This window comes from Saccopteryx leptura, chromosome 8 (genome assembly GCF_036850995.1).
Source record: "Saccopteryx leptura isolate mSacLep1 chromosome 8, mSacLep1_pri_phased_curated, whole genome shotgun sequence".
Classification (NCBI taxonomy): domain Eukaryota; kingdom Metazoa; phylum Chordata; class Mammalia; order Chiroptera; family Emballonuridae; genus Saccopteryx; species Saccopteryx leptura.
Window position 1 is genome coordinate 48994817 of NC_089510.1, and position 24077 is coordinate 49018893.

A 24077-nucleotide genomic window follows, 5' to 3' on the forward strand; every position below is an offset into this window, starting at 1 on the left:
CACCTGCATCTGGGCTCATGGTCTGGCTTCTCTCCTGACTGTGAGTGCTAGTTTGCGGTGAGTGAGTGTGGGGGTGGGGGGGGGGAGGGAGATAGAAAAGGTGGAAGGGTGAGAATAAATGGGAATGGGGTAATAAACTTAATGTAAACACAACCTTACAGATCTTACACACAGTATGAATTTGTTATGTGTATCAAGTTTATACATATAAACTGAAAAACAGGTCGCATGTAACATTACAGAGATTAATATTTTTTTGACCTGCTATGTGATGGTGCTTCATTTGCCTTCTTTGTTACCTAAGATTTCTAGCTGTCTAGAAGTCTTAAATCTTTTTTTTAATTATTTTTATTTTTATTTATTCATTTTAGAGAGGAGAGACAGAGAGAGACAGAGAGGAGAGAGAGACGGGGGGAGGAGCTGGAAGCATCAACTCCCATATGTGCCTTGACCAGGCAAGCCCAGGGTTTCGAACTGGCGACCTCAGCATTTCCAGGTCGACGCTTTATCCACTGCGCCACCACAGGTCAGGCCGCTTTTTAAAAAAAATTTATTTATTCATTTTTTTTTTTTTTTAGAGAGGAGAGAGAGAGAGACAGACAGAGAGAGACAGAGAGAGACACAGAGAGAGAGAGAGAGAGAGAAGGGAGGAGGAGCTGGAAGCATCAACTCCCATATGTGCCTTGACCAGGCAAGCCCAGGATTTCTAACCGGCGACCTCAGCATTTCCAAATTGACACTTTATCCACTGCGCCACCACAGGTCAGGCTTAAATCTTTTTTAGATCTGCAAAATTAACATTGGTCTCCTCTACCCTTCTCCAAGCTTCTTTAACCACCACCTTCTCCATTTATTCTTCTTTCTCCATTTCTCCAGGACAAGTAAATGTGCCTTTTTGTTTGTTTGTTCATTTGTTTTTGAACAGCCGCAGAGCTAGTGGGAGTGTGGGGGAAGCATGGAGAGCCTGCTGATTTCACAGTCAGCCCGCCTGCGGGGTTAGCTCCTGAAGGGGGAGCCGCTGGGGTGTGGTTAAGGATCCAGGGGTCATCCAGACAGGGTGCACGAGGGGTCGCCTGTCATTTTTTCATCTTTGGGGTTTGGTGACTAGGAAAGTGACATGTAGACAGTAGGCGAAACCCTTTCCATTTGGAGAATGAAAAAAAAGAAGAAGAGAGAGTTGCTGTGTGTCTGACAGTTCACCACAGCCCCATAACAGAAGAATAAATTGGGTTCAGAGATGTCGTTTGTCTAAAAAATCACACAACTAGGATGAGATGGTGCTGAGATTTAAATCCAGGGCTGTTTGTCTCCGAACACTTTTTTCTTTGTACACCCTCTACTACACTTTGTTAGCTGTAAGTAGACTTTTTTTCTTAGATAAAGCCAAAATGAAACCCAGGAATGAGATGGTGATGGCAGCAGCCCGAGCCCTCTCCTCACCTCCCAACAACTCTGACATCAACTCAAGAAGAAAGCTGGTTGCGGGTTTGAGATCCGTCTTTGGGACCAGGGGAGGGAGCAGGCAGAGCTGAGCCCGGGTAAAAACTGAAACGGACAGAGTATCTTTCCTCTCCTCTCTTCTCTCCTCAAAGAGCCTCCTCTTGCTCTGCCAGCAAGGAGACCCCGCTCAGTAGCTGGGTCATGCTGTGGACCTCTCTCTCCATTCTGTGCTTGGTTACACTTGCATCACGCAAGGTTCCTCCTACACCTTTTTGGGCCTCAGTGTCCTCACCTGTACTAGCTGGGTGGTCTCAGGGTCTGGAGCCATGGACTTTCAACTATAACGTCCAAAGAGCGAGAGTCTAAAACGAGGCTGTCTGGAGATGGGGGACAGAGTCGGAGAAAGACCTCTTTGGTTTCTCTCGATCTACGGAGCTGCAAATAGAAGTTTGCACTTTAAGTAGAGGGCCATGCTTCAAACCAGTGTTTCCTATCATTTTGGATGATTTGTGGACAACCATCCCTCACTGTCAATAGCAGTAGGTGGACACTATAGAAATGAAAACTTGCAATACATATTAGCACAGGTGGTAATATGGCAGGATTAGGGAAGGTAGAACCTGAATAAATGAAATTGGGAAACATGAGCATGAGCAAACGAATGAATCTCCAGCCGGATGATTTCCCCTGGACCTTCTCCAAGCAAGTATTTAACGAGCAACTACTATGTGGCTGACACTGTGCTAGGCACTGGGGACACTGCAGTGAGAGCAACTGCCCTCCTAAGGCTGATATTTCCCTCGGCAGAGACAGACTACATACACTGAATATGAATTGGTGTTCCCTCAGTGTCTCCTAAAATGTCACCCCACTTCCTGTGTTACCAAACTAATGGGGTTTGTTCACCTGCACTCACTGAAGTCCAGTCGAATGCAAACAGGAGTTTGCAGCAGAGAAAGTAAAGGTTTATTTGAGAAAATGGTGCCAAACCTAGCTGTATAGGTGAGCTAGTGCTCTAAGATTCGGCTCTCCGATGGCTTCTAGGGAATGGGTTTTATAGGGGAGAAATCATTAATCATAGTGACTAAGGGAGATAGGATTGTGAACTCTACTAATAGATTGATGCTCAGGTTGGGGATAGTTGATCATTGCATCTGGTCCTGATATCAGCAGTGGCATCACTCTGTCTGGTTTCAAAAGGGTGTGGACAGTGGGGTCATTCTGCTTTTCTGGGTCTGGAGCTGAAACATCACTGAGGCTCAGATGTATGTTATCTTGAGTTTGACTGAAACTCTGTCTCTATTATCAATATACCCAAGACTTTGTTCCTAGGATTATTTGATTCTGACCAGAACCTCATTGCCCTGAGGGCTTAATGATTAAGGGAGTGGACGCGCAAGGGAGAGGAAGGTAGGTGAATCAGGGCGCTGGCTGGGGCCAGTTTGAGTCAAAAGGAGAAAAGTTCATATTAAAGAAATAAAGTGTCCGTGTGGTTTTACTTGGCCCCCCAAGCAGTCTCCCCAGGCCACTGGCCTCTGCACTTCAGTTTCCTCACTGGTCCGATGTGGATGGCTAGAATAAGAACTAACAGGTGACTTGTCCTGGCATGCTTACAATACAGTCCTCTGAGGAGCCCTCTGGAACTCAGAGGACTGGGCCTCACCCCGAAGGTTCTCACTCAGTGTGTCTGGGATGGGCCCAGCAATTTACCCCAAGTACTGGGGTGACTCTGAGGCAGGTGGTCCTGGATGGGACCACCCAACCCCACTTGGAAAGCACTGCAGTAGATGATGAACGTGGAAGGGAAAGTGCTTTCTAAATGTCACCAGTATTAATGCCACGCATAAGGAGCTTCTGGAATAACTGGCTTGCCGTACCAGTTCTGGCCTTTGTGCACCAGCGCTGGCCTTGCTGTGGGTGGCCACGAAAACGCAGCCCTCAGACTCCTGCTGTGGGAACCTAACCCTTTTATGGTCTTGTAAAGCCAGTATCCACAGCCATCATCACAGCCACCTGGCCCATGCAGGTTCGCATTGAATTTAGACAGACAGTAATGAAACAACGGAGCCAAAAACTGGTGGGCCATTAGCTTTAATCCTAGCTTGCACCCGGAAGGCAAGTAAAAACACACATGGGGCTCCAAAACCCACTCATTCAGTGCTCACAAAGCTACTGACTTATCCGAGTTTCCTAGAATCGAAGGTTTGTACCTCACCAGCCTTCTTCACCTCTGTTCCCCATCTCCTTCTCTCTGCACAAACTGCACTAACTGGCTCCTCCCTCCACACTCCGCCATCTTGGCTGCCTTTCCCTGGCCTCCTCCACGTGGCCTTTCTCTGGTCTCAGTTGCTACCTCTCCGGATTTTCCCTTGGTCTTTGTGCTGAGACCGAGCAGGGCGGGGCTCTGACACAGGCTCATTCCTGTAAGACACTAGATTACTATAGCAGGAGACTGCGACTTGAGGATTCCCCGTTGCTCTGGCACTTTGGGGCAGTCCAAGACTTTTTCTGTGTGATTTTTTTGTATTCCCCCTCCCTTCCCCAGGTGTCAGGTCTGCATAATGGTCTGGCAGTGGTCAGCAAACCACAGCTTGCGAGCCACACGTGGCTCTTTGGCCCCTTGAGTGTGGCTCTTCCACAAAATACCACGTACGGGCGTTACCTCGATAAGGAATGTACCTACCATATATAGTTTAAGTTTAAAAAATTTGGCTCTCAAAAGAAATTTCAATCGTTGTACTGTTGATATTTGGCTCTGTTGACTAATGAGTTTGCCGACCACTGGTCTAAAGGATCTCCCTGCCTCCTTTACTTTCCTTATTCTTCGCAGCGCTTTCCCCAGGAATTCTCTTGCACATCTAGTCCTGGCCTGGCCTCTTCTGCTCTGAGGACCTGACTTGGTCTCTGACCTCCGAACAGCCTTCAGGAGTGCCCTGTTTATCGCCATGCTCTTTCCTGGTGGCGGCAACACTTAATCAATGGGATCATATGCAGGAGGGGAATCAAGGCTTGGCCGTTCCAAAATCACTTTATCCTCGTCTTTGGCAGGCCTGGCACAGCTATGTTGGCATGGTACCAGTGCTTCTTCAGGGATTGTTACTGTCTGGTGCAGTGAGTGGTTCAGAGCCTGGCTTCTGGGACTATCTTGTCCTGCTTCAGACCTCAACTTTGCATGACTGTGCAAGTTACTTACATGACTGTGCAAGTTACTTACATGACTGTGCAAGTTACTTACATGTCTGTCCCTGTGCCCTTACACGGTATAGGCCTCCCTTCAGAGAGCTGTTGCCCCGAAGGTTTGATGCTGGCCCGCTGGCAGGTCCCCGGCCTCATAGTGATGTGTTGCCCTGCCCTTTCTCTTGTCCTGACATGCCTAGACTAGTTCTGTGGTTTCTGCCCCTCCTTTGGGCAGAAGAAGCCACAGAGTACAATGCAAATCCCTTGGTTTCAGGCAGCTCTGACACTTCTAACAATGGGCTCTCTCTCTCTCTCTCTCTCTCTCTACTATTCAGTTTTTTTTATTTGTGAATTCAAGAAGTTAAATATCTCTTCCTAGAGATTGGATTTTACTTCTGGCCCCAAGACTCTCTGAAAGGGTAGTACTCTTCAGAGACAAACTTTGTCTCCTTCCATTTTGCCCATGAAATGCACACTAAACATGTATTATTAGCTGGGTTCTGTGGTAGGTACTGGAGATTCAAAAATGTAAAGTGAAGGTCTTTGCCCTCAAATTACTCAGTCTTCCTAGGGAGAGGAACATGGCCACAGATAATTCCAGCACAATGAGGCTTTTGTAATCATCTAGAGATGAAAGACTTCTTTTTTGGTTTTTTACTAACATTTCCTAATGGGAAGTGGGAGAGGTGCAGGAAATAGTTTTTTAATGATGTTTGCCTCAGAGAGGAAGAACAATGTGTTTCAATGTCCCCTGCTTTAAAAAGAAGAAAAGAAAATGAAAAGTGTATTTATTTTCATTGAGAAGAAGAAACTAATAAACTGTGCAAGTTAAACAATTAGGGAGAGTTTATTTTTTCTTTTACAGGTCAGGAGGCTAGTTAATGGTTAGTGAAACCACGTGGGTATTTGGTATTCAAAACTGTGAGAGGCTGGATTTTTTATGTCTTTGGCATTGGGGTCAACTTCACCCCAGCTCTGAGACTTTCGGCTCAGCCATGCTCCCAGGCCTCAGGGACAGATGCTTCTTCTGGCCGTGGGGCCTCCTTTTGTGGTTCAGCGTTGGAAGTGCAGGTAAATTGAATCAGGGGCTCAGGCCTCGGACAGAGTGATTCTGTATCTCAAACCATTAGATATGCGGTGCTAACCTTTGGAAGCCCCCTAAAATCCCTCTCTCTTGAGATGAATTTACAAGTGGGAGAAAAAGCCCTACAATCATCATGGGAATGATGGTAAGTAACCAGGGCACTTTCTCGGCAGAAAATTCAAACTTCCTCTAGTTGTTTTGCTCATTTTTCTAAAGCCCTCATTATTCCTTTTCACTTTGCACAAGTCAAGATGACTGTAAGAAAATAAAATTTGATTAATTCCAAAATGTGATTTTTTTTTTCATCCAATAAATATTCAGTGTTCCAAGATATATTTAATTTTTAAATTTAAAATTTCTAAACTAACAGTTTTGCCTGGAGTTTCTCATACCACCTTTTCATTCATTTCAGCTCTTCACACCTTCCAGAGGGCTTCCGTGATTCAATCTCCCCTGTAGCCCTTTCTTCCTCCGCTCATACTCCTGCCCTTTTCCAAAGGTCAACTTGCATGAGTATATTTACTATCTGCATGAATGCTTGCTTTTAAAAGGTGCTGCCTAGCTTCATGTGTCACTTAGTTGTGTGTGTATAAAATATGTATAATTTGTGTGTGTGTGTGTGTGTGTGTGAGAGAGAGAGAGAGAGAGAGAGAGAGAGAGCAAAAGATTCCTCCATATCAACATACAGAGCTATCCTGTTTGTTTGTTTTTAATGGCTGTTTATACACTATATTCTAGATTTGAAAAGATTTATATCTTATACATTTTTGATAGCTGAGAGAAAAATTGCCCTGCAAAGAAGTTATAACTATATCTTAGTATGTGAACATAACCATTTTCCCACCTCTCTGCCAACACTTTGTGATATCAAACGCTTTTCATATTGTCAGTCTGATAGGAGAAATAGCATTACACTGTTGTCTTAATTCTTATTCTTTATTATGATTTCTGCTTCTGGTGTCTTGCTTAAGCAATCAACTTATAAAGATAATCTCTCATATTTTTTTCCAAATCCTACTGACTAGTTCAATCAGACTAAGATCACCAGGGACAAATCCTTTGGTCATGGTATATATTTCTAATTTTTATTTGTATTTTTTTTCAGACACACTTATTATTTTTTAATTAAATTTATTGGGGTGATATTGGTTAATAAAATTATACAGGCTTCAAGTGTACAACTCTGATATATCATCTGTATATTGCATTGTGCATTCCCCACCCAAAGTCAAGTTTCCTGCCATCATATTTTTTTAATACAATGTTGAATTTGATTTGCCATCCTTTTTTTGTACATATTTATATTTATTATTTTGCATATATATTAATAAGGAGATGTATCTATTATTTTCCTTCTTGTATTTCCCTTGTCTGGTGAAATTATTATAACCTCATAAAATAAGTTTCTATTCTATAAAACAGTTCAAATAAAAAAGATTATTTGTACTGAAATAAAACCACTTGGTGCTAGTGTATTATAGGGCCAGAGAAGACTCAATTGCCAATTCAATTTTTTTGATGCTAGTAGGTTTATTTGGATTTTCTATTTCTTCTTCAGTCAGTTTCAGTAAATTCTATTTCTCTAGAGAATTATCCATTTCTTTTTAGTTTTTTAACACATTTGTCTGGGAATTTTTAAGACTATCTTTTTATCATTAATATTCTATAGTTTATACTATAATCTGCCTACTATAGATTTACTTTTTATCTTGCTCATTACCCTGAGTATAATTTTTGATTAGTTAACCTAGAATTATATTTTCAAAATATTGCTTCATCTCTTATTCCCCTGTTCTATAGAGAACTACTAGATAAATAATGTTGAAGCCTCTCCATTTATTTTCTGTACCTTTTAAACTGTGCTTTATAAAAGTTAAAAAGTTTCTTAAAAAGTGCTTAAAAAGTTTCTTTTATTTCCGTACTAGATACTATGGGATTGATTTCTTTTTTCAATGATTTTCTTTTTCAGTTCTAATTTTCTAATTAACTTTTTCTTATAAACCTTATTGTATTAGTTATGTCTGTTTTACTTCATAATCTTATGTTCTGTCTTTATTTTTAATCCTTGCATATTCTCAGCATACTTAATGTCTATGTCAAATGTTTTTTAAAAACTTTATTTCACCTGGAATAAATTCATGATCCATTTATTGGTTCTATTGACTGTCTTTGTAAACATTTGAATTCTTTATATATTTAAACATTTTGTTCGTAGGCTTTTTAAAGTAAACTTTTTATTACAATACAACATGTACAGAAAAGTACACAGATAAATGAATTTTCAGAGTGAATTCATCTGTGTAACCATCATCTAGAATTAAACATCAACAGTATCCTAAAACCCATTCTCCGTATCCCCTCTTAGTCACTACCACTCCAAAGATAACCATTATCTTGACATTAGTTTCATTTTAATTGTCAGTGAAAGGTTTGGTTTTGGCCTCTCTCTGTCTCTATCTCTCTATCTCCCCCACCCTATCTTTTAACTCTTTCCCCTGGTCAGGTCCATATCTCAGCTCCTGTTAGTGGAATCTTGGGGAAAAGTCAGTAGCTGCTTTTTGTTTGTGTTGATTTTGTTTTCAGCTTCCTTTCCTGAATTAGGGAGCCCCACGCCAGCACTGGCTACCCCAGGTGGGCCAGGTGCTGGTCTTCCACATCTGACATGGAGCTGAATTCTTACACCTACTGCCTCCTCCCAGACCTGGAAGCCACACCATTTTGCATTTCTGTTCTTGTACAAAGACATTATTTTTATATTTGATATTGTCTAAGACTTTCTTCCTCTTTTGATAGTCACCTGTCATTACTCTTTGGTTAGCAGGGTGGTTGGGGGGAGGCTCTATGTGAGCGTGATTCACCATGTCATGTTCCGTACTACTAAATGATGAACAATTTTATCATCTGCAAATAATGGCAATTTTCTCCACCTTTTCTTTATAAATTAAAAGTTTTTTTAAACTTAATAAAGTTGTCCCATTTTATTGCTCTGTTTCACTGTATAGGACTAGGACTTTTAGTACAATATTTAATAGAAACAGTGATAGCAAACATTCTCCCTTGCTCCCAGTTCTGAATGAATGCTCCTAATGTTTCACTAAGTAGAATGGTTGCTATGGGCTTGTGCTAGTTACCCTTTCTTATATTAAGCACTGTTGGGTGCTGAATTTTATCATGATTTTTTGCCCCCTACATCTATTGAGATGAGCATATAGGTTATTTTTTTCATTTGTTTATACATGAATTACATTAATACATTTCCTAATGTTAAACCATCTTTCCATTCTTTGGATTAAACTTTTCTTGGCCATGAAGTATTTTCTTGATAAATTTAGATTTGCTGACATTTTACCTAGGGTATTTATGTCTATGTTTAATAGTGAAATTGGCCTTTAGTTTCCCTTTCTCTTGTAGACTTTGTCTAGTTTTAATATTTCGGTTGTTTTTAGAGAATGAGTTTGGATTCTTTCTCTCCTTTTCTGTTTTCTGGAACAATGTGTATGAAACAGGACTTGAAGGCCCTGGAGAATCTCTCTGTGAAACTGTCTGGCCTGCTAGTTTTTTGATGAATGGATTTAAAGCTACTGTTTCAGTTCCTTTGTGTTACGGTTTTACATTTGATTTTTATTTTTTTCTATGTTGACGGAGTTTCAGCAAACTATATTTTTATAGGGTATTATCTATTTACTTGGAAAATGTCTATTTTTAATTTTTGGGTGGGTATATAAACATGTTCTTTTATGATTTAAAAAATTATTTATTTATAACCTTTCTTCTCTATTGTGTTTACTTGTGACTTTCCTTTTTTGTTTTTTACTTTGTCTTATCAAAACTACATCTAGGTTATTGTTCTTTTCAAAGAACTAACTCTTGGTTTTTATTGTGTGTGGCAAGTACTATTATAAGCAATAGAGTGAACAAAATGAATAAAAACTTCTGCCTTCTCTGAAAATGTATTCTAATGGGGGAAAATCAATAACAAAATGTTTAGTAATAAACTAATACATTTTATAGTATATTAGAAGGTGATGATTGCAATTAAAATAAATAGATCAAGATAAGGAAAATTGAGAGAGTATAGAGAGGTTACTTTTTAAATAAGGTCTTTAGAAGAGAGCAGATGACATTTGACAAGCAACGACTTGAAGGAGGAGAAAGAATTAGCAATATGGATTTCTGGGGAGAGCCATTCTATGCTGGAGAACAGCCAGTGCAAAAACCGAGGGTGGGAACCTGTCCAGAGGGAGGAAAAGCTAAGAGAACACAGAGGAAGCAACAATCAGATTAGAAAGGGCTCCTGAGGGGGGTGGTTTAGAACAGTGGTTTTCGATCCTTTTACACTTAAGGACAAGTGAAAATCGGAGAATTATTTTGGGAACCAACCACTAAGGCAGAAATCACTGTGAGCATAAGCAAATTCAACTAAGATAATTGGGTGTATAATCTTTATACAACATCAGGGTGGTTAACTCTTTTGTGATCAGCATGAAATTTCTGGTGGACCAGTCATGGACCAGCAGTTGAGAAACACTGATTTAGATTATTCAGGACCTTAGTCCTTTTTTTGGATTTTATTCTAAATGAAATAAATGAAATGACTTAGAGGCTTTTGCCCAGAGAAATGATAGGATGATTTGACCTACGTTTTTGGTTACTGTGGCGACTGAAGGAGCCAAGAGTAAAGGCAGGAAAAGCAGTTGCAGGCCAGGGCACTCATTTTGAGAGGGGACGGTGGCTTGGGTCAAGGTGAGTACAATGTATGGTAGTCCCCCTTTACCCATGGTTTCAGTTACCTCTGCCAACCACAGTCAGAGAATATTAAATGGAAGATTCCATAAATAAACAATTCATGATTTTTAAACTGCACACTGTTCTGAGCACCTCACATTATCTCATCCCATTGGCACTGCGTCATCTCACATCATCACAAAAGGAAGGGTAAGCACAGGACAGTAAGATACTCTGAGAGACAGAACAAATACACATAACTTTTATTCAACATATTGTCATAACTGTTCAATTTTTTTATTAGTTATTGTTGTTCATCTCTTACTGTGCCTCATTGATGTATGCAAGCATAGATAAAAACGTAATATATGGTGGGTTTGGTACTGTCTGCAGTCTCAGACACGCTCTCGGGATCTTGGAAGGTACCCCTGTGGATAAGGGGCACTGCTGTAGGTACTGAGAATGGCTCAGTTCTGAATGTCTTGATTTGAGGGGAAAGTCAGTAGGATTTATTCACCATTTGTACGTGGCCTGTGTGAGAAAGAGAAGAGCAAGGATGCCTCCAGGAAGTTTGGCCTCAGCAATTGGGTTGCTAATAATGTTATTAATCGTCCATTGTTTTCTTTAATTTCAATTATTTTCTTTATAGTTCTTTCCCTGTATTTTATATGGACTTGTTGCATTGCTCTTCGTCAACTTTCTGAGTTACAAAATTAACTTACCTAATTCATTTCTCTCTCTCTATTCCCCTATTGTTTCATTAGAGGTTATGCACATCCCCCCAGTGATGTGTTAGCTACTTTACTCATGTTTTTTATCTGTATTGGTTTTATTCTCACTTAGTTTTTAATATTCTCTGACTCCATTGTGATTATTTTCTAACCCAAAGGAATTTTAAATCTCCAAATGTATTTTTAAATAATTCTATTATATTTTATTTAGATAATATCTGTATAATATTGATTATTTGATGTTTATTGGGCCTTGCTTTGTGACAGATAATGCTCATTTAAAAAGACTCTTGGTCTTGGCCCAATAGTAGTTCAGTTGGTTAGAACATTGTCCCAACATGCCAAGGTCGTAGGTTCAATCCCTGGTCAGGGCACATACAAGCATCAACCAAAGACGGCATGAATAAGTGGAACAACAGGCTAATCTTTCTCTCTGTAAAAAATAACAAACCCATAAAAAAGGACTTAATTTTCTGATGGAAGTAGGTTTCCTTATATGACCAATATAGCAAAGTTACTTATTTATATGGTTCAAGTCATCATCCTTCTTCTGTGTCTGTGTCCAAATTGTCTCTTCTTATAAAAACACAAAGCATATTAGATTAGGGCCCACTCTAATGGCCTCTTTTTAATGAAATTACCTCTGTGAAGACCCTATCTCCAAATACAGCCACATTCTCAGGTACTGGAGGTTAGCACTTCAACACTGGGATTTAGAGGGAGACTCAGTTTAATCTATAATGGTGTCCATTTCACCATGGCCTTTAACCTTCTATAGCTGAGCAATATTCATCTTCATCTTCAGCATTTTTATTTTATTTATTTATTTATTTTTTATTTTTATTATTATTTTTTTGTATTTTTCTGAAGCTGGAAACGGGGAGAGACAATCAGACAGACTCCCGCATGCGCCTGACCGGGATCCACCCGGCACGCCCACCAGGGGCGACGCTCTGCCCACCAGGGGCCGATGCTCTGCCCCTCCGGGGCGTCACTCTGCCGCGACCAGAGCCACTCTAGCGCCTGGGGCAGAGGCCAAGGAGCCATCCCCAGCGCCCGGGCCAACTTTGCTCCAATGGAGCCTTGGCTGCGGGAGGGGAAGAGAGAGACAGAGAGGAAGGAGGGGGTGGAGGTGGAGAAGCAAATGGGCACTTCTCCTGTGTGCCCTGGCTGGGAATCGAACCCGGGTCCCCCGCACGCCAGGCCGACGCTCTACCGCTGAGCCAACCGGCCAGGGCCAATCTTCAGCATTTTTAGACATAAAAAATAATCACTGATTTTGGTTTCAAAATGATGCAGTTTTTAATAAATGAGTCTGATTATATATAAAAATGTACATATACAGTTAATATAATTTATACATAATATGCTTATGTTTATATATAAATCTAGCTGATTTATAATACCTGTAAGCCCCTGTTTCTTTCTTCCTTTCAAGGACACCATTCTTGCTTCTAAGAGCAGATAACCTTACCTTCTTTTGTATTTTTTTTTCCAGGAGATACATCTCCTACCCAACAGCCAAAGTGCACTGACTTCCAGAATGTGAATCCCCTCCAAGGCACCATTCTCGAAGTCCGGTTCCTCCTCTTCACCCCTTTGGATCCTAGCTGTGGGAAGCTAGTTAAAGAAAGCAGTGACCTCCAAAACTCTGGGTTCAATGTCACTCTGGGAACCAAACTAATTATCCACGGATTCAGGTGGGAGCTAACCGATCTGTAGCACCGCCTATGCCAAGAACTAGAAAATGACCACAGGAAGTTAGTGGGGAGGAAAAGGAGAAACAAGTTTACTGACTGTCACATGTTCCATCCCTCACCTCCTGCCGTCTGCAAAGATAGATGTCTTGTATAAATACGAGCACACATTTTTTTAGGTTATATTCCTCCCCTCAGTCCTTGTCTACACATTCTCGACAATAAATGTGTGATCTTGGACAAATCAGTCCAGTACAGGAAGCCTTGGTTTCTGTAACGGAATGAAAGGGAAGTTGTAGAGAAGGTCTCAGCGATGCTTTTCCCCTCGGAGCATGGTTGTATGATTCATGCTCATGAAGTTATAGGAAGTTATGTAACTTCAGCCGATGAAGTTAGAGGCTTTGCACAATCACTCGGGGTAATAGCCTCTTTGTTTGTTTTTTAATCCAAAATCTTCTTTTTCACTTCTTCCATGGTTTTATAACCTTAGAAACTTCCACTATGGGTGCTATATTTGTCATACCCAGTGGCTAGCATTTCTCAAGAGCTGGATACTTTTCCAGTTTCTTTGATGTCCTGCAGTCTAAATTTTGTTGTGATATATAGTCACTGAGTCTCAACTTAATCCCCATCCTTCCTTTCAATATCCTCGCTCCAAAGCCCACTGACAAGGCCCCAAATAGGTTGCTGGGAGGAACGGGAGACAGAGATCAGTGAAATAGTAGCAAGTGAAACAGAGCGAGTAGAGCTGGGGCACCGATGAAGAGGTGGACACAGAGACACTGCGTGAAGGGTCGCCATTTCCTCAGCTCTGGGTTCTCGCTGCTTCTCAGGTTCCCGGACTCTAGGAACCCAACAAGCTTTCCTCACACAGCCATCCCTTCTCACTCTTGTGCCAAAGTCTCTCCCCTAGGAAATCTTACATGTAACCACTCTCCAAGGCTGAGTGTGTGCCCTCAACCCAGGGATAGCTAATAGAGCCGGAGAGCTCATCAGTATCACCATTGTGTGAGCTGCCAGAACTTCCAAAGCTCCTCTGTCCCCGTGAGCATGCTCTGATTGTTCCTGTACTGTGGACCATTGAGAAAACTTGTTTCCTGATCCCAATAGCTTGGGAAGAAAACTTTCTGAAATTTAGAAAATCATTCTATTTTTCCCAGAAAAGTGTTACAATGCTGTAAGTTCCAGAATAATAGGGACCATATTTTACATTTTGTTTATTTCTTGCAAAGCACTTAGTATACTGCCTGGCTCATTTATTATTATTTTTTTTGTATTTTTCTGAAGCTGGAAATGGGGAGAGACAGTCAGACAGACTCCCGCATGCGCCCGACCGGGATCCACCCACCACGCCCACCAGGGGGCGATGCTCTGCCCGCCAGGGGGCAATGCTCTGCCCCTCCGGGGCGTCGCTCTGCTGCTACCAGAGCCACTCTAGCGCCTGGGGCAGAGGCCAAGGAGCCATCCCCAGTGCCCGGGCCATCTTTGCTCCAATGGAGCCTTGGCTGCGGGAGGGGAAGAGAGAGACAGAGAGGAAGGAGAGGGGGAGGGGTGGAGAAGCAGATGGGCGCTTCTCCTGTGTGCCCTGGCCGGGAATCGAACCCGGGACTTCTGCACGCCAGGCCGATGCTCTACCACTGAGCCAACCAGCCAGGGCCTCATTTATTGAATGGATGAAGAAATAAATAAATAGATGATAGATAAAATATTCCCCAAGAAAAGTGCCTATTTTCTAGAATGAAAATTGGGATTGCAAATCTTAACTCTAAAATACAAAGCTGTCTTTTCTTCCTAATGAATGCCACAAGCAGGTCAGCACATACGGTTTGTGTAGTCTGTGCCTCGCACAAAGGCCTGAGGGCTGGTGGGGCTGAAACACAGCCTGAGTCCTGAGCCCGAGCACAAGACTGCCTCTACCTGGACAAAAGGCACCTTGCCATAAATTACACAGGGGCTCCGCACGGGCCGGCAGAAGCCCTGGTCACTTTGGGATTGCGTCCTCCCTGTGCTCAGACTGCTCTGTGGTTTACTACCCATATGTACGCTTCTCCAGTTGTGACTTTTTTTCTGGGTTCATTCTGTTAACAGAGGTTTTCATGACAATTGACATAGATTTGGCAGATAACGTTTCTATCCTTTCTCGGCTCCATGTCTAGGGCTTTAGGAACAAAGCCTTCCTGGATTGGGAAACTCGTTTGTGCCCTTCTGAAGACAGCAGATGTGAACGTGATCGCCGTGGACTGGATGCACGGCTCTACGGGCGTCTACCTGTCAGCCGTGGAAAACGTGGTGAAGCTGGGACTGGAGATCTCCCGTTTCCTCAGAAAACTCCTGGTAGGCACAGAGGCGCCAAGGGGCATTTGGGCTGCTTATGGAGGGAACAGGGGTTAGAAGGAAAGAAACAACACACGAGGAGGAGCTTTAGGATGGAAGCAGAGCCACCAGTGGTTTGTAGTCCCCTCTTCCCCTCCTCCTCTCCTCTCCACCTCCCCTCCTCCCCACCTCCCCTCCTCCCCATCTCCCCATCTCCCCTCCTCCCCTCCTTCCCATCTCCCCTCCTCCCCTCCTTCCCATCTCCCCTCCTCCCCTCCTTCCCATCTCCTCTCCTCCCCTCCTCCCCACCTCCCCTCCTCCCCATCTCCCCATCTCCCCTCCTCCCCTCCTTCCCATCTCCCCTCCTCCCCTCCTTCCCATCTCCTCTCCTCCCCTCCTTCCCATCTCCTCTCCTCCCCTCCTCCCCACCTCCCCTCCTCCTCATCTCCCCATCTCCCCTCCTCCCCTCCTTCCCATCTCCCCTCCTCCCCTCTTCCCACCTCCCCTCCTCCGCATCTCCCCATCTCCCCTCCTCCCCACCTCCCCTCCTCCCCATCTCCCCTCCTCCCCTCCTTCCCATCTCCCCTCCTCCCCTCTTCCCATCTCCCCTCCTCCCCATCTCCCCTCCTCCCCTCCTCCCCACCTCCCCTCCTCCCCATCTCCCCTCTTCCCCTCCTTCCCATCTCCCCTCCTCCCCTCTTCCCACCTCCCCTCCTCCGCATCTCCCCATCTCCCCTCCTCCCCATATCCCCTCCTCCCCTCCTCCCTACCTCCCCTCTTCTATACTTCCCCTCCCCCATCTCCCCTCTTCCTCTCCTCCCCTCCTCCCCTCCTCCCCACCTACCCTCTTCCCCTCCTCCTCACTTCCCCTCCTACCCTCTTCCCCTCCTCCCCCTATCCCCTCCTCCCCTCCTCCCTACCTCCCTTCCTCCCCTCTTCTATACTTCCCCTCCCCCATCTCCCCTCTTCCTCTCCTCCCCTCCTCCCCTCCTCCCCACCTACCCTCTTCCCCTCCTCCTCACTTCCCCTCCTACCCTCTTCCCCTCCTCCCCCTATCCCCTCCTCCCCTCCTCCCTACCTCCCTTCCTCCCCTCTTCTACACTTCCCCTCCCCCACCTCTCCACTTCCCCTCTTCCCCACCTCCCCTCTTCTACACTCCCCCTCCCCCTTCCCCTCTTCCCCTCCTCCCTATCTCCCTTCCTCCCCTCCTCTCCCCCAACTTCCCCACTTCCCCTCTTCTACACTCCCTCTCCCCCCATTTCCCCACTTCCCCACCTCCCCTCCTCCCCTCTTCTGCACCTCCCCTCCTCTCCCTCAACCTCCCCACCTCCCCTCTTCTACACTCCCTCTCCCCCCATTTCCCCACTTCCCCACCTCCCCTCCTCCCCACCTTCCCACCTCCCCTCTTCTACACTCCCTCTCCCCCCATTTCCCCACTTCCCCTCCTCCCCTCTTCTACACCTCCCCTCCTCTCCCCCAACCTCCTGTCCTCCCCTCTTTCCGACCTCCCCCATCTCTCCTCCTTCCCTCCTCCCCACTTCTGTAGATTGTTCCCCTGCATGTCAGGTAAGGTGATCAGCTTTAGTCATCCCCCAGAGGGAATGCCGTGGTCATGACTCACACCGGCAGCAAAGGGAAAATGAGGGGATTGTCAATGTGGAGAACCTAGAGAGAAGGCAAGGGATTACTGGGATGAGAATTATACTCTCCCCCCACCCAAGCATGTGTGGAGGGGGTGTCATGCCCAGAACCCTCTGCTGCTAACACCTCAGGAGAAAGTGTGACCCTGTGAGGCCAGGGGCTACTGGGCCCCCATGCAATTCACTGTAAATGTCCACTGCAGGTGCTGGGTGTGTCGGAGTCCTCCATCCACATCATCGGTGTGAGCCTGGGGGCCCATGTTGCGGGCATGGTGGGACACTTCTACAAAGGCCAGTTGGGATGGATCACAGGTAACATTCTTCCCTTCCCATCCTCTCAGGTCTAGAGAAAAAGAGAGAACACTCTGGAAATACCTTTGCTGAGACAAGCAGAGGGCAGCATCCAGCCTTTTGGTGCTGCGGTCAAGTCATCGATGAGGACTAAAATCCATTTATCGTTGGCCCTTTTGCATAACATGCTATTGCGTTATTATTGTGTGATTGCTAATGTCAGTGTAAGAAGTTATGGAGTTCTTTCTAAGCCTCATGTTTATGCCTGTAATATAAGAAATAAAGAACCTGGGTCATTGGGAGCTTAGAGACAGTAAAGCGGTGGCTCCTGGGTGTGGGGTTCTGGGTTAGTTCTCTACCCTTGGGTCCTTGCTGGGGGCTCTGAACTGGAAGGGCTGCCACGGTAGGTGTGCTGTGCACCCATGAGGGCGCCTGTGCCCGAGCGGAAAGTGAGCCTGACGTCAGTGCATCCTTGCAGGCCTGGACCCTGCTGGCCCGGAGTACACCAGAGCCAGCCCGGAGGAGCGCCTGGACGCTGGCGACGCCCTCTTCGTGGAAGTCGTCCACACAGACACCGACAGTGAGCTGGAAGGACCGCCCTGGGGATGAGCCCAGGCCAGGGGCGAGGCGGCTGCCGTGTGGCCGTGTGGCCCTGGAAGACCCTCTCTCCCTCTGAGCTTCTAGGGAACCTGAGCTCTGCCATGGTCTTAGAACAGCTCTGTCATGTTCTGAGCACTGGGAGAAATGATTCTATTATAGTTTTAGCTAGCAGCAGCCAGGAGGCTTCTCACTGGTGGGCCAGTCTCACCCTTTGCTTCAACACTAAACATTGCGCTGAGGTAGTGTCTCTGTGTGGACACTGGTGTGTGGGAAAGGGAGTGGGCATTCCTCCTCAGTTCAACTCCCTACCACATGCCCATGAGCCTGTGCCAGGCCTGTGCTAGAGTAAGGGGAGAAATAACGGCTGTCCCTACCCAAAGTGTTTGCAGTTCAAGTGAGACATGTCCGTGTCTCATTCCTTTCGGTCAGAAGTCTTCTTTTAGCATCCAAAATGTACAGATTGATGATTCTGGAAGAGACCCATGCAATCATATTGTTCCAAGCTCTCCCTCTTTTATCTCACAGATAGGAAACCAAAGCCCAGAGGCCTCTGCTTAGCTGCTGGGCTCATTAACTATGTTCCTTAACAAGATTGACCCCTTTGTCTCTAAATTTGCTAAATAGGTGACTTATGAGGCCCCTATTACCTGAGGTAGGGCTCTCAGTGCCTTTCAAAGCTGGAGGCTCTTGTCAATGTGACCAAAGGGAAAAAGAACCATCCCACTCACCTCAATTGTTGTTGAGCCCCGTAGGAGCCCTGAGAGCACTCCAGTGATCAGATGTTGAACGAGGTCCCTGCCCACGTGGAACTTACAGCTTCGCTGGGCAAGCATTCACTCATCTATCCCTTCAATAAATATGTATTAGGCACTCACATGTACCAGGTACTGTGCTAGTATTGGGGAAAAAGCATAAAAAAGACAGGTAAAGGCCCTGCTGTTGTGGAGCTTAACATACAAGTAAACAGATAAGATAATTACCCATTGTGGTTATGAGAAGGAAAGATATGAGATAAGGGTGTGGTTCCAGTTCAGGTAAAATTACTGAGGAAAGTCTGTATATAGACAAGATATTTGAGGTGAGACATCACAGATGTAAATGCGTCAACCATGAAAAAAGCTGGGAAAAGAACATTCCATGCAGGGAAGATAGTCAAAATAAAAACCTGGACGTGGGTGGGGACAGGGAAGAGGGCAGTGAGTGAGGCACTGAGTGAAGTCGGGGAATAAGGAGCAGGACCAGGCTGGCCATGGCAAGGGGTTTAAATTTTATTGTACGATCAGTGAGAACAAGGCTGTGGTTGAGAATTCCTTAGGAGACGACTGTGGCTGCTGTGTAGAGAATGGATCGCAGCAGGGCACCGAGGAAGGTCTGGAAGCACATCGGAGGGTATTTGCAGTAAGAAGGAGAGGTGACGGTGAGAGGTGATGGTGGCTTGGGCAAGTGTGGTGGCAGGAGCGACGGAGAGAAGTAGAGAGATTCAAAATATATTGTGGCGGCAGAGCTGGCTAGATAGGTGATGGGCTAAACGTAGGGAGCGGGGCAAAGGGAGGAATCAAGGATAACTTCTAGGTCATTGCTTAATCCCTGGATGCATGGCATTAAACAAATGACACACAATCCACTGCTTACAATGCGAGATGATATGAAGGAGACGATCAGTGTTTTTGGCAGCTGGATATGACCCAGCCTCTGGGGGTCAGATATGGTCATAGTGATGAAATGAGGTCTACAGCCTCATTTCTTCATACAGATGACAGGTCACATTTCTGCTCCGTCAGGAGAACACAAAAATATGTGAGAAAATAGAGAAATGTGGCCCCAAACATATACATCTGAACTATGGCTTGGAACAAAATAGAAACTATTCCACAAGGAACTTTACGAAGTTTTTAACATTGGCCCTGGCCGGTTGGCTCAGCGGTAGAGCGTCAGCCTGGCGTGCGGGGGACCCGGATTCGATTCCCGGCCAGGGCACATAGGAGAAGCGCCCATTTACTTCTCCCCCCCCCACCCCCTCCTTCCTCTCTGTCTCTCTCTTCCCCTCCCGCAGCCAAGGCTCCGTTGGAGCAAAGATGGCCCGGGCGCTGGGGATGGCTCCTTGGCCTCTGCCCCAGGCGCTAGAGTGGCTCTAGTCATGGCAGAGCGACGCCCCCTGGTGGGCAGAGCGTGGCCCCTGGTGGGCGTGCCGGGTGGATCCCGGTCGGGCGCATGCGGGAGTCTGTCTGACTGTCTCTCCCCGTTTCCAGCTTCAGAAAAAAAAAAAAAAAAAAAAAAAGTTTATAACATTTACTGATTTATTAAATCATGCCTGGCCGGTGGTGGCTCAGTGGATAAAGTGTTGACCTGGAATGCTGAGGTCAACAGTTCGAAATCCTGGTTTGCCTGGTCAAGGCACATATGGGAGTTGCTGCTTCCTGTTCCTCCCCTACCTATTTTCTGTCTCTCCTTTCTAAAATGAATAAATGAAATCTGAAGTCTAAAAAAAGAAAAGAAAACACATGTTAAGGGGTAGTTTTTTTTATTTTTATTGGGCAAATACGAACATCTTTATATAAATTTATTCTTTGCTTCCTTTCAGAAAACCCTCTTTAGAAAACTGAGGGCTAGCTCTGCATTCTCGCAGCAGGTCGGAGTAAGATGGGCACTCACTCAGCACCGAGAGTGGGGGGCTCCTAAGGTCACACCTTAGGCTCTGCTGCCAGCGGACTCTTCTGTGGGACCTGCATGATATGCCTCTGCAGTAAGAAGGTAACGAGGTTCTGCCTCCTTTCAGATCTGGGTATTTGGATCCCTGTCGGACACGTGGACTACTTCGTCAACGGAGGCCAAGACCAGCCTGGGTGTCCCACCTTCATTCATGCAGGTCAGAGAGCCAGAGAGAGTGGTGTTTGGCTTATCCAAAAGCCAAAATTCACCGACAGCCTGGGTGTTGAGTCAGCTAATGTGGGCCACAGAAGGTCTTCCTTCCAGTGTCCTTTACTGTCCCGCATGCCTTACCCAGAACTTACTGAATGGATGTCGTTGGAGCCCAGGAATTCTGAGGGGGAAAGTGACTGAAGTTAAGAGCCTGCGCCATACATATGCTGCCCTTCCCAATTCTTGGGGCCTGCCATAATGTAACATCACTCAACGTGTCAATCTATTCTTCTTGGGCCCTGCTTTGTGTCATAGTCCATACTAGCTACATCCTCTGTGGAGCCTACTTGTGGCAGAACTAGACCACGGTGCCCCAAACTAGGATGCCAAAGGATCAGTTTACTGCATGACCATATTCCCAAACTTACTAAATTTTACAGCTCCCCAAAACTGTCTTCAAGATAATCTCCTTGCCTGACCTGTGGTGGCGCAGTGGATAAAACGTAGACCTGAAACGCTGAAGTCATGGGAGTTGATGCTTCCTGTTCTTCCTCCCTTTCTCCCTCTCTCTCTCTCTCTCTCTCTCTCTCTCTCTCTCTCTCACACACACACACACACACTCCCTCTCTCCTCTCTAAAATGAATAATAAAAAAAGATAATTTCCTTGAGTACATTCAACAAATCTACATTTCTTCCCTTTTCAATATGTTTTCTGAATTTTATTTTTAATATACAGGGTGGGACAAAAGTTTACAGTTGTGAGTATGCTAAACACAGAGTTTATTCTTATATTATTATTTATTTTATTATATTTGAATAACTGTAATCCTACTTTTACTCCATGCTGTACACATATTTATTGAATATATTCTTAACATTATTTTTAAAACATTAAATTTTTCAGAAGTTAAATTTTAAGGGTTAGTCTTCTTATAGTCTTCTGGATATAGCCAAACTATCAGAATTTCATAAAGAAATTATATCCTGCTTTCTGTTTACTATCTTTTCAGTCTCTTCCTGTTTTACCAAATTTTGGACATTTTAAAGATTCTTTCGACAATTGTATTGAATAACCACTAATCAAATTTACCAAATTTACTGATTTTCTAAAAACATGTTCCTTTTAACAATTTATAGGTTTTCTAGCAATTTTGATCAGTTGAGACAGTGTGGTTTTAATGACTTTTGAACAATTTCTGTGGCTTTTAATTGGCTACTTCTCATTCTTTCTCCATAACACAATTTGAAAGGGTTTAGTTTGTGTCTTCCAGCTCTCTGTAGCAGCTAGAAGGAGCTTGGCCAGGGAGTGTCCCAACCGAGGCGGGGGTGGGAGTGGGGGGGGATGGGGGGGAGGCGGGGGGGGGGAGTGGGGGGGATGGGGGGGAGACGGGGGGGGGGGGAGGCGGGGATCAACACAGCTCAGATGAGGTTGCTGATTTCAGAGTTGGGGGTGGGGTTGTCATAAGGCAAAGGGGGGAACTGAAGATGCCAAACCCTGGAGTGTGGCTCACTGCAGTCCTCTTTGTCCCCGCCAATTCACCCAACGTGAGTTATTGAAAATTTTTAAATAGTAAACAAAAACAATAACAAGCAAAGCAAGTTTTTGTTAAATTGGGACATTTGGCAAATTGACCGCATCAGTCGTTTGGGCAGGTGAACGCCAGCACATCGGCTCTCGGAGGCTGACTAGGAACTTGCTTGCTGCTGACTTCTTTAACTGTCTCCTTGATGGGCTGGGTATAATGAGGTTGCAAAAATTTTTTTTTGTAAAAAAAAAATTGGTTGTGTGAACAATGATGAAGAAGGAAAAATGTGCAGACATATATCCAATTTGAGAAATGGGGTCCGAAAGAGAATTAACATGATCACGGAAGAATGGGTCTCAAATTCAGCTATTTTCTTCATAGATGAAGGATAGGTATTTTTAGAAATAGGAAAAGAAAGAATGCAGTAACGACGTCTACTCAGATTCTCTCAGTGTGGCTCAGGGGATATCCTAGGTGTATCTATAGCTTGCTGGGGTATGAAATTCAAAATAGTTATGGTAAGCAGCATGAAGGAGTTTCTTTTTGCTTTTAACTGAACTTTTGGTTGTGTTTCCCCCTTCAGGCTACAGTTACCTGATCTGTGATCACATGAGGGCTGTGTACCTCTACATCAGCGCCCTGGAAAAGTCCTGTCCTCTGATGGCCTTTCCGTGCGCCAGCTACAAGGCCTTCCTCGCTGGCCACTGCCTGGATTGTTTTGACCCTTTCCTGCTCTCCTGTCCCCGGATCGGTGAGAGCTATCCCTCTGCTTCCTCTGACAATTTGAGGGCAGTTCAAGTCTTGCTGGTTGCCACCTCTAAGTCCTGGTCTTTTATGGTCTAGAAATCTACCTAACTGGGATAAAGAAAATTTAACTGATCAGGTATTCAGCCCGTTCCAACCTGGAAGGTCGCGTTTCACCCTCGGTGTCCCACCTCTCACTGTCTGTACTGCTTCCTGATGCCCCCCTCACCCTGCACATACCCTTCACACAGCTCCTCCCCTGCAGACCCAGCCTCAGGACACGCTCCAGTAACACTGGTCAAGTCCAGAGCCCATGACCCCACTTGCAACCTGAATGCTTGACATAAGGCTTTTTAGTTGGACCAGCCATTCTTGAACTCCTGATAATCCCTAAATCAAGGTGTTGTGGGGCAGTCCCCTAGAGTGGCCCACAGGGCCCACTTTAAAGGTGTGAGGCTGTGGTGACCACCTGCCAGCTGGAGGGGTGCCTACTGACTAGCGGGCTTGGGCACGTTCTTGGACGAACCAGGCCAGTCTGAGGAGAAGGGCTCAGGGAAGGCTGAGGGACCTGGGGTCAAAACCTGTGCAGACCATTGCTAGGAACATCTTGGGGTTATGCAGGGTGAAGGGCTTCAGGAAAAATTCTGGGAAATGTAAGTGGTTGCTTCCCCTCCCTCTCTCTCCCACTTCGCACCCCTGGCTGCCACTCAGCTAGAGCCGCCTGTCATTGCTTACGTGAATGCAATGGGCTTCAGTCTGACAAAATGGTCAAGTAGGGCTAGCATCCCACAATAAAGCAAATCCACATTACTTCCTACTCATTGGGCATAATTGTCACGATTTCCCCCAGATGTGACAGACTGGCTGTCACAACCACTTCACACAGTGCCCTGCCTAATCTCTCACTCCATCGTAACTGTCACTGAACACCCAGGGACGCTCACTAACTACTTGTACTCCCAAGGGCATTTCATGTTTCCTTATATTTTGTGCCTTTGCCCAAATTGTACTTTCTGACCAGAATGCATTTCCCAACTTGTCAACCACTGATCAAATCAAACCCTTCCTATACTTCCACTATACAGGAGATAAATGCCATCAAATAACTGTCATGCAGATTGTTTTGCAAGTTGGAGACATAATTTCAGATTGCTTAGAAATACCTCCTGAGAATGGGCCAGGTGATCTGAAGAATGGACTTTCTGTTCACTTGTGTGTTTATTCCTGGCTGGACTGAGTTGGTGTATGC

At 45.1% G+C, this 24077-nt stretch overlaps 1 protein-coding gene across 3 annotated transcripts in view; it reads left to right on the forward strand.

Annotated features, from left to right (window-relative positions):
- The first annotated feature begins 5411 nt into the window (after positions 1-5411).
- The window catches only part of PLA1A (phospholipase A1 member A), a 54246-nt gene continuing 35580 nt past the window's right edge, over positions 5412-24077 (forward strand). For 2 of the 3 annotated variants that reach the window (XM_066347544.1, XM_066347543.1), the window contains exons 1-7: positions 5412-5688; positions 12656-12857; positions 15011-15188; positions 17011-17119; positions 17577-17678; positions 20475-20564; positions 22668-22835. In XM_066347544.1, the coding sequence (XP_066203641.1) occupies positions 5499-5688; positions 12656-12857; positions 15011-15188; positions 17011-17119; positions 17577-17678; positions 20475-20564; positions 22668-22835 (1039 nt within the window). In that variant the 5' untranslated portion in view covers positions 5412-5498. The remainder of the gene's footprint in view (positions 5689-12655; positions 12858-15010; positions 15189-17010; positions 17120-17576; positions 17679-20474; positions 20565-22667; positions 22836-24077) is intronic. The other variant, XM_066347542.1, reaches the window with a different exon arrangement.